Source organism: Myotis davidii, unplaced genomic scaffold (assembly GCF_000327345.1).
Source record: "Myotis davidii unplaced genomic scaffold, ASM32734v1 scaffold449, whole genome shotgun sequence".
Lineage (NCBI taxonomy): Eukaryota > Metazoa > Chordata > Mammalia > Chiroptera > Vespertilionidae > Myotis > Myotis davidii.
Window position 1 is genome coordinate 1,040,472 of NW_006383007.1, and position 14,745 is coordinate 1,055,216.

General features: G+C 43.5%; 1 protein-coding gene across 1 annotated transcript in view; it reads left to right on the plus strand.

Moving 5' to 3' along the window:
- The window catches only part of FRAS1 (Fraser extracellular matrix complex subunit 1), a 479,756-nt gene extending 466,969 nt beyond the window's left edge, over positions 1 to 12,787 (plus strand). The window contains exons 73-76 of the mRNA XM_006778222.2: positions 2,616 to 2,782; positions 6,526 to 6,731; positions 7,810 to 7,956; positions 9,091 to 12,787. Coding sequence (XP_006778285.1) covers positions 2,616 to 2,782; positions 6,526 to 6,731; positions 7,810 to 7,956; positions 9,091 to 9,684 — 1,114 coding nt within the window. The 3' untranslated portion in view covers positions 9,685 to 12,787. The remainder of the gene's footprint in view (positions 1 to 2,615; positions 2,783 to 6,525; positions 6,732 to 7,809; positions 7,957 to 9,090) is intronic.
- The last annotated feature ends 1,958 nt before the right edge of the window (positions 12,788 to 14,745 follow it).

Below are 14,745 nucleotides of genomic sequence, written 5' to 3' on the forward strand. Positions count from 1 at the left end.
TCTGTTGATGTGCATTTGGGTTGTTTCCAAGTTGTGGCAATGATAAATAAAGCTGCAATGGATATTTATGTATATGCCTTTATATGGACATATGCTTTTTATTTTCTTGTGTAAATACCTCGGAATGAAATGGCTGGATCATGAATGTTTAACTTTTTAAGGAACTGCCACACTTTTTCCAAAGTGTTTGCAAATATGTAACAATGTGTGTACATGTCCCTCATGGGGTGTGTCAGAGTTCTAGTTCCCCTGCACCCTGGTGAAAGTGGTCAGGGAGGTCTTGGTGTGGTTTCAGGATTAGTGAGGGTGTGTAGAAGAGGAGAGCAGGAAAGATAGGAGGTGCTAGTTAGAGAAGTGAGGAGTTTGAAAATGAGATTTCGGAGGTGGTGCATAGTAGGACTGTGAAGCATGGGTGTCTTTAAAGAACAAGCTCTTTGGAGGTGAGGATGTCAGGAACTGGGAGGCTGGGATGTTAGATGTTCATCCATTTGGAAACTGAAATCACCAGGAGCGATGCTAGAGAGCACATAGTCAGCCAAATGTGGGCGGGAAGGTGACCAGGAAAGCGGTAGTTGGCTGCAATAAAGGGCAAACGTGACAAATGCTGGGGAATCTTATTCATACATTAAAGTTTTTAAATTGTGAAATGTTTTAGATACTCAGAACACCATATATAGAACATGTATAAAACCTCAAGACATAGAACATTACCTGATGTGAATTGCAGCTGCAACGAATTGAATATCCCCTGGGCTGTAATACAGATGATAAAATGAATGATACTAACTACCAGTGACATTAATGACCATGTGTGGAGTATGGAGTGTGGACTAGGTGGTGGGCCTGCACTAAGCTCTTCACTTAATTCTCACTACAGTGATTCCCCCACAAGATTGACACTGCTTTTTCCATTGTAGTAACAAATGGAGTCAAAGAAAAAAAAGAAATAGAGCATTAGCAGTACCTTTTAAATACCCTCAGTGCCCCTTCCAATTGCGCTCCCTCCCCCTCCCCCTAAGGTAACTGCTAGCCTGAGGCTGTATTTATCTTCCCTTGTTTTCATGGTTCACCTCATATTTACTTTTATGTGGTTTTTCCTGATGTGTGTGTGGGTTTTTTTAAACTCTATATAAAAATTTCAGCCCTGGCTAATGTGGCTCAGTTGGTTGGAGCATCTTCAGCACATACCCAGGTTGTGGGTTCTATCTCTAGTCGGGGCATATGCAGGAGGCAACTGATGGATGTTTCTCACATCGACATGTTTTTTTCTCTTTCTCTCTCTCTCAAAATATATATAAATAAATAACTAATAAAAAAATAAATAACTTCAGACCGCATGGATTCTCTTTGCAGCTTTTTGTTTGTTTGTTTGGCTCAGTGAATCATATGTTGATTCATAAGTGAATCTACATTTGTGTCGGTTCATGTAGCTGTGGTTAGGTTTTCATTGTGTTAAGGTATTCATTGCAGGAATATCCCATAACTTGTTTACCACTTTATTTGGCTTGTAATTCCAGATTCTCTCTATTACAAAGGATATGATATGTGTCTTTTAGTGTATATGTGAAAGAACTCTTTCTCCCGGGTAGGTGCTGGACTTTGTGTGTGTGTAAAACAAGACAGGAACACTGGTGTGAAAATGGCAAAAGGCGCAGAAAGACACCAGCCTGTCTGCAGGCTCAGCACCGTGCGGGTGAGGGAGGCTGCGGGGGAGGGTGCTGTTGAGTATACTGGGGCTTCGGGGTTGGAAATCCTTCCCCATTATTCCCAGAGTGACTTTCTCCTTGGGCTTCACCTTGCTGTTGATCATCTCTATGGCTCTATGTGGATGCAATAGAGGTATAACACAAAAACAATCAAGACAGACTCAGGGAACTCAGACTTCACTCAAAAGAATTGTGTTTCATATTATGCCTAATTTTGTGAGCTCTGTCAAACATTCTAACCTTATAAATCATCGTCATCATCACCATCGCGAGTCCATTGTTCCTTCTGTTGAATCAATTAAGATTTATTGAGTGTCCTATGTCCCTGGCACTATGTGGATTCTGGTAATGCCACTATTAACAAGAAAAAATGGTTTCCCTGAGTCAGATATATGAGCTCTTAGTGCAACTAATGGTTATAACAAAGCTTTTGAAGTAGGGGCAGCCCTGGCTTGTGTGGGTGTCTCCTACACCCCAAGTTCCTTCTCCAACCCTTTCAAATCTACCCACTGGAGCACCTTTGATAAAAGTAAGGAGTAGTCAGATGGGCTCTATTGGAAGAGTAAAGCGTTAAAATCATCACACATGCGCTACTCTGTAACAAATATGTGAATCTGGAGCTTGGCTAGCATTGAAGATACAATGGTGAGCAAATAGGTTTGGGCCATGAAGGAGATTTCAGTCAGATAGTGACACATTTCACCAAAATATTAAACCATGATCAGTACTATGAAAGAAAATGAATCAAGTTCCTCTCCTTTACACACCTCTTCATTCAGTAAATATTTAGCACCTGCAGCAAAGCACTGTTCCCAATCCCGACAAGGGTGGGGAGGGGAGGACAGCTCCAGTGACCTTTGCAAAGTTGACCTGCTTTCAAGGAGCTCTTGTTTCTTCTCCCACTTTTAGATTCCTGATACCCATTGCATTCCAGCAGACCAACCGCCCTGTGCCCGTGGTGTATTCTCTCAATACTGAATTTCAGCTCTGCAATAATGAGAAGGTGTTTCTGATGGATCCCAACACATCTGATATGTCACTGGCAGAAATGGATTACAAAGGAGCCTTCTCAAAAGGTGAGTTGTTCCCTTCGCCTGCACAAAGAGACCGTGGCTGAATGCGAGAAGTTTTCAAGTAAACCCCTGGACCAGCATCTCTGCTCATCAGCTTTCTGTCAGCTTGCCAGTGAAGATTCCCTCAGGGTGGATGCCTGTGCAGCCAGCATGTAGTCAAAGGAACAGACCCGTGTTCTTCCTTCATGTCATCCTATATAATAAAAGGCTAATATGCAAATTGTCCCCTTGACCAGGAGTTCAACTGGGAGTGGCTGGGCCAGCTGGCCAACAGCCTGTGGCCCCTCCCCCCTTCCAGCCCTGCTCCCGATCGGCCTCGGCTGGACCCCACCCGTGCATGAATTCATCCACCAGGCCTCTAGTTTCACAATAAGATCACACACTTGGCAGTATAGTCATTGGCAGTGTGGCACTGTGGGAAAGCACTGGTCTGAGTGGCAAGAAGACTGGAGTTTCCAACCAGATTCTAACACACTGACTCTGGGCAAGTTGCTTTATCTCTCAGTTCCTCAGAGAGATTGCAGTGTGACCCCCACTGCCTGCCAGCCTCAAAGATATGCCGAACATATATGTGCTTTCCATCATGCTTTCTCTGCTTGTAATGGTTCCTCTGCCCCCTCCTTGGCCCACACATGGTTCCCTTGACTTTTCAAAAGGCTAGCTCTCTCTCTTCCTTCAGGTCTTTACTTACATGTTGATCTTCTCAATAAGCCTTTCCCTGACGACACTGGACAGTCTAACAGAGACCTTCATAGTTTGCGCTTTCACAGAACACTCTTCAGTTTTTATAGTGCTTGTCACATTTTTAATATTTTATAATATATACTAGAGGCTCAGTGCACAAAATTCGTGCATGGGGAGGGGGGTCCCCTCAGACCAGCCTGCACCCTCTCCAATCTGGGACCCCTTGGGGGATTTCCTACTGCCAGCAGTTGGACATCCCTCTCACAATCCTGGACTGCTGGCTCCTAATTACTCACCTGCCTGGTCGCCCCTAACTGCCCTTCCCTGCCAGCCTGATCCCCCCTCACTACCTCTGCATGCCAGCCTGATCACCCCTAACTGATCGTCCCCCTGCTGGCCTGATCGCCCCCAACTACCCGCCTCTGCCAGCCTGGTTGCCCCTAACTGCCTCCCTTGCCAGCCTGGTCACCCCCAACTGCCCCCCCTGCTGGCCTGGTCCCTCCAAAATGCACCCCCCTGCCAGCCTGGTCACCCCACACAGCCTGCTTGTTCAGTCATTTGGTTGTCCCTCACTAACCACCCTGCTGGCCTGGTCATAGGCAGCCATCTTGTGAGGGCATGAGGGTCATTTTGCACATTACTTCTTTATTATATAGGATTATTTCCGTATTTGTTGCCTATCTCTACCAGTAGATTGTAAGTTACTTGAGAACAGAGATTGCGATCAAATTTGCACAACTTACCGCCAGTGCCTGGGTGCCCAATAAATATTTGTTGAATGAATAAATTAATTAAACAAAGATCTGCCTTTCCTCTCTCAATTACCTCTTCTGCCTTTTTCTTTTAATCTTCTCATATCTGAGTTTTTCTCTCATCCTAAAAACACATTCAAGTCCTGCCCTTAACAGGAAAAAAAAAATTCTCAACCTTACCTCCACTTCAAACCTTCTTTTCTTTTCTTTGAGGAACTTCCTCAGGGAGCAGTGAGCATACACTATCTCCATGGCCTTTCTTCACAGTCAGTGCTCCGGCCACCCATTGCAGGCTGGGTTTGTCCCACCAACGCTCAGAACTCTCTCTTGTCGATGACACTAAGTCCATGGATTTTGACACATTTTTTTTCTATTTGGCTTCCTTTTCACCACCTCACCTGACACGGTCTTGCCTCTCTAACCACTTCTCACTCTCCTTCCCTGGGACTCTGTTCTCTGCCCTGTGTGTGTTGTTGTCCCCATGTTCTTTGCTTGGCTCCTTCTGTTCTCCCTTCAGTGCTACCTCTGGCCATCCCCATGGCTTGTCCCATCTGTTTACTCTGAACCTGCTAGAGTCCTACTACTCCACAGCCATTCCACAAAAGGTGACCTCATTCCTGATCTCACCTGAGCTTCATTCCTCATTTCCATGTGCAGTCTGGAACCACCAAGCCTCTCCAGTGGCTGTCTTTCAGACACCTAGTGATGGCTAGAGCTGGACTTACCTCCCTCCAAACATGCTTCTCCCCTATCCACTGCCCCGCTGACCGCATGCCCTAGGTGCCCCAGGAAACAACCTCAGGGTTATCCTTCTCTTCTTCACCTCCCCATCCCATCCATCATTGAAATGAATGGAATCCAACTCCAAGACATTGCTTGAATCCACCCCCTTGCCTCTCAGCTATAGTTTAGCTATCACTAGAGCATTAAAATAGCCCTTATCTGATCTCTGTGACTCAAGTCTCTTAGGTCCCTCCCTTCTGTTTTCTGAAGCCCAGGTGTGTTGACATTATGCCCAGGCTTAAAACCTCCCAGTGTTCCTTGTTACTTACATACTTAAGCCCAGAATCCTCAGCACCATGAGTCTATCTTCACAGGAGTCTCTCCTGCTGGAGCTTCTATTCGTCCTCCAATCCAATCACACTGACCTACCACAGAGCAAATGCTCTGGACAAGCATTTGGAGGCAGATGGATTTGTGCTCAACTCCTGTGTCTCATGGCACAGACAGGAAAACTTGGAAGAGTTCTTTTAAACAGGGGTAATAATTGAACCTATCTCTTTGGGCTCATGGAAGGATTTAAATAAGACAGTGTAGCTGAAGAACTTGTTGCCACATCAGGCACTAAGTGCCTGGGACTCATACCCTTCCAGCATTCAGTATTTTGTACTGGAGTTTCTTTCCCCTAGAATGCTCTCCCTGCATCTTCCTTCCATCTCAAATGCTCTATCTGACAAACACCTACTCATGTTTCAGGATTATGCTCAAATATCGTCTCCTTGTTATAACTTTACATGCCTCTCCCCAGGCAGATTTCTTTGCTCAGCGACATGCTTATTTAACATCATGTACCTTCCTCTATTGTGGTTGACAACAGCATAGAGTTGTGGTGGTTAATAGTGTAGGCTGTAGAGCAGTGATGGCAAACCTATGACACGCGTGTCAGAGGTGACACTCGAACTCATCTTCTTGGTTGATTTTTCTTTGTTAAATGGAATTTAAATATATAAAATCAATATCAAAAATATAAGTCTTTGTTTTACTATAGTTGCAAATATCAAAAAATTTCTATATGTGACACGGCACCAGAGCTAAGTTAGGGTTTTTCAAAATGCTGACATGCCGAGCTCAAAAGGTTCGCCATCACTGCTGTAGAGCCAAAGTACCTTGACTTTGAATCCCACTTCCTAACTTTGTGACCTTCAAAGAGTCACTTAACCACTCTGTGCCTCGATTTTCTCATTTGTGAAATTGCCAGTACTACATGAGTTCTTACATGGAAAGGACTTAGTTCAGTACCCAGCAAATAGTATAAGCTTGATAAATGTTAGCTATTTAGCAATTGCTTAGCTATTATGACTGTTCTCTCAGCTACATCTCACTCATCTTTGTATTCCCTGCACATAAAAGAGTGCTTGGCACACTTTAAATGCTTAATTAATACATTTTGAATAAAAGAAGCACGTGGATTCATAGAGCTCTTCCTAGAAAGATATTTTTGTCTCTAAGAGAGTGTGTTAAATCCTTTCTACCCTTGACATTTCTTTCTCGTTAAAGTCTGACCTAATTAATGCGGCTCAATCTTTCCAGGTCAAATCCTTTATGGCCGAGTACTTTGGAATCCAGAACAAAACCTTAATTCTGCTTACAAACTCCAGCTGGAGAAAGTCTATCTTTGTACTGGCAAGGATGGCTATGTGCCTTTCTTTGATCCCACGGGAACAATCTACAATGAAGGGCCACAGTATGGGTGCATTCAGCCAAACAAACACCTAAAACACAGATTCTTGCTGCTGGTATGTAACTGTTCATGTTAAAGAGATGACACTTGAGTAGATTTTCTCAGCTCTGAGTCCTGTCTAAAGCTAATAGAACTCCACTCTTTATGGTTTTATATATTTGTGTGTCTAATACATATATACATATTATTGTTGTTGCTTCTCTCTGATCAGCTGAATTCTAGTACAGGTCTGATGGTATGGTGGGTAACAGACAAGCTATTATTAATATCCCAGGAGAAGGAAAGTCTAGCCCAGTGTTTCTCGAGGTGTGGTCCAGAGACCCTGAACATCCTCAGTACTCATTCAGGGAGTCCACAAGGTCAAAACTACGTTCCTACCAGTATGATGACACTTGCCTTTTTCACACTCATTCCTTCATGAATGTAGAGAGCATGAAAGGTTTATTGATATGAGTTCAGATTCCAAATTGTAACTAATATTTTTAAAATAGCACTTACCACCTTATTGATAAAAGCTATTAAAATATTCTTCCCTTTAAACTGAGTAACTGTGTGAGGTCATTTTCTTCATATAAACAACATAGCACAACTGACTGAATATAGGAGTTATGAGAATCTAGTTCTTTTCTAAAGATTTGCAAAAATATAAAGCAATGCCAGCTCTTTTTTGGGGGTGAATATAGGTATTTTCTCTAAAGAAAATATGTTACTTATGTTAATATGTAATGGGTTTTTCACTGCCATTTTAAAATGAATTTGTAAATAGTATTTCTTGATTTTTCAGTGTTAACTTTAATACAGTAAATACCGAAGATACAAACCACATAAACAAAAGACTTTTGGGGTCTTTGATTTTTAAGTGTATAAATGTTTCTGAGACCAAATAGCTTGAGAGTTATTTGCCTAGGATACCCCGCTCTCTGTGTTTTGAGATCACAGAGGCCTTCAGGTGTCCTCCCTTGGAGAGGGTGGTAGTATCCAGAGGCGACCCAAGGAGAGGGCTTCTGCTGTGCATTCTCTCCTGACCACAACCCCAGGCAGGTGGAGAGGACCTTTCTCTTCCCAGTGACTGCTGCTGGCCAGTCCAGTGGTCCCATCTTTCTAAATCTTTTTTTTTCCCCCTGAAAATCTAGGACCGCAGCCAGCCAGAGGTAACCGATAAGTACTTCCATGACGTGCCCTTTGAGGCCCACTTTGCTTCCGAATTGCCTGATTTCCGCGTGGTCAGCAGCATGCCAGGTGTGGATGGGTTTACTCTGAAAGTAGATGCTCTCTATAAGGTGAGTGTGAGAAGAAGGCCACTTTAAAGGCAGCAAAAGGAAGACATATCATCTGTGGACTGTCAGCTTCTTTATACAGCATCTTGCTGGCACGTCCTTTTTATTGTTGTTAAGCTTATCATTCACCCCAAATTTTTACCATCTACCTCTAGTACGACAAAGTAATGGTAAAATTATTTAATTTGCATCTAGTCTCTTGTTATTGTGTATCCGGGTGCCTACCATATTCTAGTTTTCCTAATTACTTTTTATATTGCCTGCCTTCTGGGCTCTATTTTCACAAGCATGTGGAAAACATTTAACAAAATCATAAACACAATACAATAATTTAGAATGGCAATAATAAGTAGTATTTGATGAGCAAAAATACTCTAAGTCCCAGTAATAAACAAGAACTTCCAAGATCAAATTCCACTTTTTTCTGTCTCCAAATAGTAATCTATGACCTTAGATTTTAGAACTATTATCACTCTTTGGAAGTTAGTTCAAAATCATGGAGGGTTTCAGTGGAGCCAGATGACATGGCAATAAAATACTGAATGGTATAACTGCTAAGGGGATGTCCAGGGAATATTCAGATTTAGCAAATTTTTGTCAAGCATCTGCTTATTATGCACACAGTAGGTGTTTAGTGAATAAAGTATCTGCTTATTATGCACAGAGTGTTTAATGAATATTTGTTGAATGACTATTTTAACTAAACTTCATCAATAAATAGTAAATTAGCATAAAAAACAATTAAAGGTCCCTGGGAATAAATGTGGTTATTAATACTGTTACTTCTCTATAATCAAGGAAGACCAACAAATCATAAACATTTATCAGCTACAGAGAAATAAATTCTTAGGACTAGTCTATATACAGATAGACAAAGAGAAAAAGAATGTGAATAGCTGGACCAGGATCACCCTACTTTAGAAATAAAATGGAATCCATAAACTCCATCATATTTGGTTGAATTCTCGAATGGTAAACACCAACCATTGCAAATGCCTTTCTTGAAATGCATCACTTGCATGTATCCACGGAGGCTTACTAGTATGGTGGCAGCTGTCTTTCCATTTCCTTTTGTCAGAGGCGTCTGTGGGCAGCAATGACATGCTCGGTTTGTCTCCCGTTTTCCTCCTCCTGCAGGTGGAAGCAGGACACCAGTGGTACCTCCAGGTCATCTACATCATTGGCCCTGACACCCTCTCAGGGCCCCGGGTCCAGCGCTCTCTCACAGCCCCTCTGAGGCGCCACCGAAGGGACCTGGTGGACGCCAGTGGCCGGCTGGCCCTTGCCGATTCCCTCATCTATGACAATGAAGGGGACCAAGTCAAGAATGGCACCAATATGAAGTCCCTCAGCCTGGACATGCAGGAGCCCGTTGTAGCTGCCTCTCTGTCCCAAACGGGGGCGTCTATTGGCAGTGCGCTCGCTGCTATCATGCTTCTGCTTCTGGTGTTCTTGGTGGCTTGTTTCATCACCAGGAAGTGCCAGAGACAGAGGAAGAAACCGCCCACAGAGGACATTTTGGAGGAATACCCTCTGAATACCAAGGTGGAGGTGCCCAAGAGGAGCCCCGACAGGGTGGAGAAGAACGTGAGCAGACAGTACTGCACCGTGCGCAACGTCAACATACTGAGCGACGCCGAGGGGGCGTACGTGTTCAAAGGTGCTAAAGTGAAAAAATTGAATCTGGAAGTCAGAGTTCACAACAATTTACAAGACGGAACAGAAGTTTAATGGAGGAGACCCATGTGTATTTTTTTTCTAAAATCATTTTTATAAAACGGGGGAAATACTGGTATTTTTATAATCTTGCAGATGAAAAGGGAAAACTATAGCTTTGAGCAGGGGAAGGCACACATCACTTACATCAACTCACAACTGAGCTACCTCATTCAACAAAGAACCACTAGAACCCCCAGAGTACTGGAGTCGCTGTTTCTGTGGATCCCGTTAGTAGTCTCAGTAGCTGCAGTTGCTCCTGGAAGGCCGATCTCCGAAAGCAAGTGTGTTAGTGTTAGGGCGGGAGGTAGACCCTTAGGTTAGCTGATGCAGTTCCGAGGAAGGGGAATGGACAGTGGCAGATCTCAGAAAGTGGCCTTCAGGGCCTTTGGTTTCCTCCCCCACTTCCAGCTTTCTTCTACTTGGGCTTTTTCTGGGCCTCTGGACAACAGAGTTCAAATGGCTGACACCCAGATTCCATTCAAAATCCTGCTAATCAGCACAATGTTGTATTTCTCATTGCATCCACTTGACAGCCTGCACTCACTCCATGGCCTCTAATTGCACTTTGCCATTTCCAAAGTCCTTTTCACCTAGGGGTTCAAAGTGCTCCAGATACTCACAGGAGAAACCTCGGGCATGGCAGGAGGGGCAGCTGAAACCTACAGAAAGGAGGGGCCTGGCAAGCGCCTCAGAGCTATCATGTTTCTGCACTGCACCCTGGTCCCAGGGAGATGTCCTTGTGCCCAACTAGTTGATGCTACATCGAGGACATGTTAGGACACCTTTCTGTCAAAGGATGCTACAAAACAAGGTCACTGCCCATGACCTTTTTCTGCATCGCCATGGATGCTTTAGAAACCTACCACATTTCCTGCTACCCCAGGCTTTGCCCAGTCCAACAATAGACAAGCCCATGTACTTTGCTAGCTGTGGGGTTTTTATGGTGCTAGGGTTTCAGGAAAGTAAGTGATGCATTTGAATAAAGCAAATTAGGGTAAAGCCCAGGCCAGAGTGAAATCAGTGAATAGATGCCTACTAATATAAGACAGCAGATAAAGTACTAGTACTCACAGCAGATAAAGGCACCATTCCTGGTACCGTACGTATTTCAGGGATTTCTCTTTGTGGGGGTTCTTTTCTGGTAGCTCAGGCATTTATTTTTAACAAATCAGCACATGACAAGGCCATAAACACTGGCTTTTAAATGATTTCGTGTTCAAATAGCAGCTTAACGATTTTGCACATTGTGTACACACCGCTTGCTGTTGTGTTTCTTGTTGGTTCCTGCCTTATTGTAAAACCATAAGCATGCATGTCTTAAACTGAGACACCATTTCATTATTCTCTTCCTGATGCCTGCCATGCCATAATCACTGAGCAAATGACAGCGCCCCTGCACCGCATAATATTTGTACTAGAATGACCCAAGTTCTTTGGAACATTCCAAACTGGGAACACTTTGGTACTAAAAGCTAGAAAGAATGAACTCTGAAAGGTTTTCGGCATCTCTACCGTACTCCAAGCTCCTTGAGAGTAGGGCCTGTGTGAGCTGTGACTTTGATTATTCATCAGTGCCTTGCATATAATAAGCACTCTAGAAATATTTGTTGAGTGAACAGATGACTGGTGTCACAGGTGAGTTATAGAGGAATAAATTTAGAAACGGGAGGTAAGAGGGTATGGTGGCAATATCACAAGGGAAAGTAGAGAGAAAAGCAAAAACTGGCTTCTACTTGGATTATGAAATAATCTCATTGGAACAAAGAAGCACCAGTTTACGTAGACGTGAATCTGGCCATGGTCTTAAGGAGGACTGAACAGACAAGTCATAGTAGTGCATTAGCAGGAGGTGAGACTGTGACTTGGTCTCCAGAGCAAGACATATAGAGGAATGTCTGACTTAGCATGCTGCGATGAGTGTAAAGTTTTCATGATAGGATGAATCGAGGAAGCCCAGAGCCGGAAATGCCTGACTGGTCTGGTGCCACTTGAGACACCAGGCAATTTGGGGCAGAATTTATGTACCCGCCTCACAAACATCCAGAATTGGTGTCTCATGGCTTCCTGCTCACCAGAGGGGCAGACTCTTCTAACAACCTAGAGGGCTCATGCTAATTCTTCAAGGACAGGAAGCCAGTCATTTGACAAGCAACTTTGATTTGGTCCTTTATTTATCGTTCCTCATGCCAGATGCTTACACATTAAAGCAGCATCTTCCCATTTGCTCAAATATTTGTCTTGCACATCCTCTCCATTACTACCAAAGGGGACACATGATGGGAAGAGTGCAGACAAGTGGCAGGGTGAAGCTAGTTGGGAAGCGATGGAGACTGAGATCTCTGTGTGCTCCTAGCAGCCTCCATGGAGGAGGTCTTGTATGACCAGGGAAGCGTCCTGTGAAGACCTTGAGGTAGTGAATCGTCTGTGTGAAAGGAAGCCCTTGGAATAGTCCTGCCCTCCTTCCTCTCAGCCCTTCCCCCCACTACATACATGTTCCTGAATGCGGTGCTTCTCTGGTGGATGACACATTACACGGAAAGTGTTAAGAGATGTGAACTTGAGATTGACTCTTTTGATACAGAATTTTGTATTTCATTTGTTTTATACTTCATTTAGGGATCAGACCATTTGGTGGCTGATGTGGGATTATACTTCAAAACTCTGTTTTCTGTTCCTGACTTGCTCACTAAAGCCCTGTGTGTGTTTTACTAACCTCTTACAGCATGCCTTTAGGTAAGAGGGAACAAAGCCCCCAGGGGGTTGCTATTTGCTACCACACACTGGCTGGCTGTGAAGGTTAAAAGAAGAGCTGCAGCTGTTTTCTGCCTGCATTGTCCCCGGCCTCCTGGAGGACTCCTGCAGTCTCACTGGTGGATGGGGAATCATGGTGAAATACTTTTGCACAGCCTTCTGACATTCAGGCTCGGTGTCCTGTAGGAATTCTTGTGATTCTTGGATACTGCGCACCTGCTCAGACTGAGTAAAATATTTGTGGTGCTGTCAACCCGATTTCTTGACTCCCAAATGATTTTTGTATTTCCAATACCAATTTGTGTGTGGTGAATTTCTGATCTCTTCAATAGCATATGCCACTATATAAATTTGTATTAATAAATGACAGTCTGGTTGCATTTTTTTTTTTGCTATGTTCATTTTAGATTATTCATCTCAAAAGACATTGCCATTGAGATGGAAAATCATTTTGCGGCAAAGTTTTTTTGAAAAGAGTTCCCCTGAAGGTGGTGAATTTGAGATACATACTAACTGTGCTAAGAGCATGGTAGAGAATTACACATCTCCAGATAATCATAACTCTTTTCTTTCAATCAGTTGAAACCCCAGGACAAAGGGGAATCATTAAAATCTCCATGTGCGATACAATAAGATGATTATTCACACTATATTAGCCTCAAACTTTCTCAGGACAGTGTGATCCAGTGTGAGAATGGCTATGAGTCTTATGCACACAGAAAGGTTCATTAAGTGTCCATAACCCCCTGGAGATGACCAAAGCACCAAATAGTAGTTTATTGGCTTATGAAGGGGGAAATGGCAGAGTCCAAATGGGCAGTCTGGGCATTCTGCAAGCCTGTGCATTTGTGTGCCTCCCCCCTCTGTGGAATTGTTTTATATGAAAAAACAAAAATATTGCCAAGGATGGTAACCAGTAGGCCTCTGTTGGCACCTTTTCATGGTACATTAGCAAACTCAGCAAGACTTGAGAAAGCATGTTTTTATAAAATCTGGGGAAAGGAACCACAGCCGAACCTAGGATTTCCTTAGATGCTGCCAGGACTTAGCTTGAGTTTTACCTCCTCACAATTTCCTGTGATTGTCCCATACCTCACAGCAGGCTTTAAGCCCTGGGGTGCGTTTCTCTGGGGTCCAGGGAGAAGCTGTATCAGACGCCAATCTATGAATTGTTAGGAATGGCTATGAAAATGCTCCCTAAGACCTGAGATTTCATAGCTATAATATTTAGAAAACATGGGAGTAAGTGGCAGAAGATGAGTTCTCATATAAATTTTGCAATATCTCACAGATGAGGTTTTTGAAGAAATACTGGGAGCAGGAGTGACTGTATTGAGAATACCTCATTAGGCTCAACCCCATATAAATGTTGATTTTGTAGGTTAAAAATAGTCCCATGTCCGTAGTTTTATATGCTTTAACCTAATATTAAGATTCCTGTAAATGTGGACAAAAGAAACATCCTAACCTGTAGAAAGTATTAATAAGAATTTATTTGAGCCAAAATTTTGAGGACATGTCCAGAAGCAAGGTCTCAATGGATGAGAAAATGCTCGAGAAAGAAGCAGTTTTATAGTTCTTTAAATACATTTAGAATGAAAGGAGAAAAAGTAAGGAAGGGTATCTACTGGTGGTAGATAAGGAGGTGGAGAGAAAGCTGGGCAATCTCTAGGATTGAATAAAAAGGAAAATGGAGAGATACATCTTTTACATTGGTGGTCACAGGATAGTGAGCATTTAACAATTACAGTGAATAGGGGTGGGATGTGGGCAACAAGATAACAAGGACTTCTGGTGTCTTTGTGCTCTGTTGCCAGGGGTCTGCTTTTGAAGGATCTGGAAATGAAAATTATTCTGACATTTCTAAGGTGTATTATCCCAGATGCACAATAGCAACAGGCAGGGTTCCCTTAAGGTAAAGATTAACCTTTTACTAAAGAAGCTGGAGGCCTGGGATATGACTACCCACCATGACTGGCCCGCTTAGGAGTTGGCATTCAGACCATCCTGTGTGGTTGCTTTCAGTCACTGAGCTTGGCAGACCTGCCGTGTCGCTTCCTGAGCTGTCAGGTCTGTACAGCCCTTTTCTTTCACACCATCATGTATTCCAGAGATCCTGTCCCCACATAAACCCGAGAGAACTCTAACTGGGAGCCCTTTAGAATGGCACATGAGAGGCTGGTAAATTCCCAGGGACAGTGTCAAGTAATATAGTGGGCACATCTGGCCATCAAGAGCAATCACTCCTTGCCTGGCTGGTGTGGCTCAGTGATTCCAAGAGGTCACTGGTTCCATTCCTAGGCAGGGCTTGATCCTCAGTAG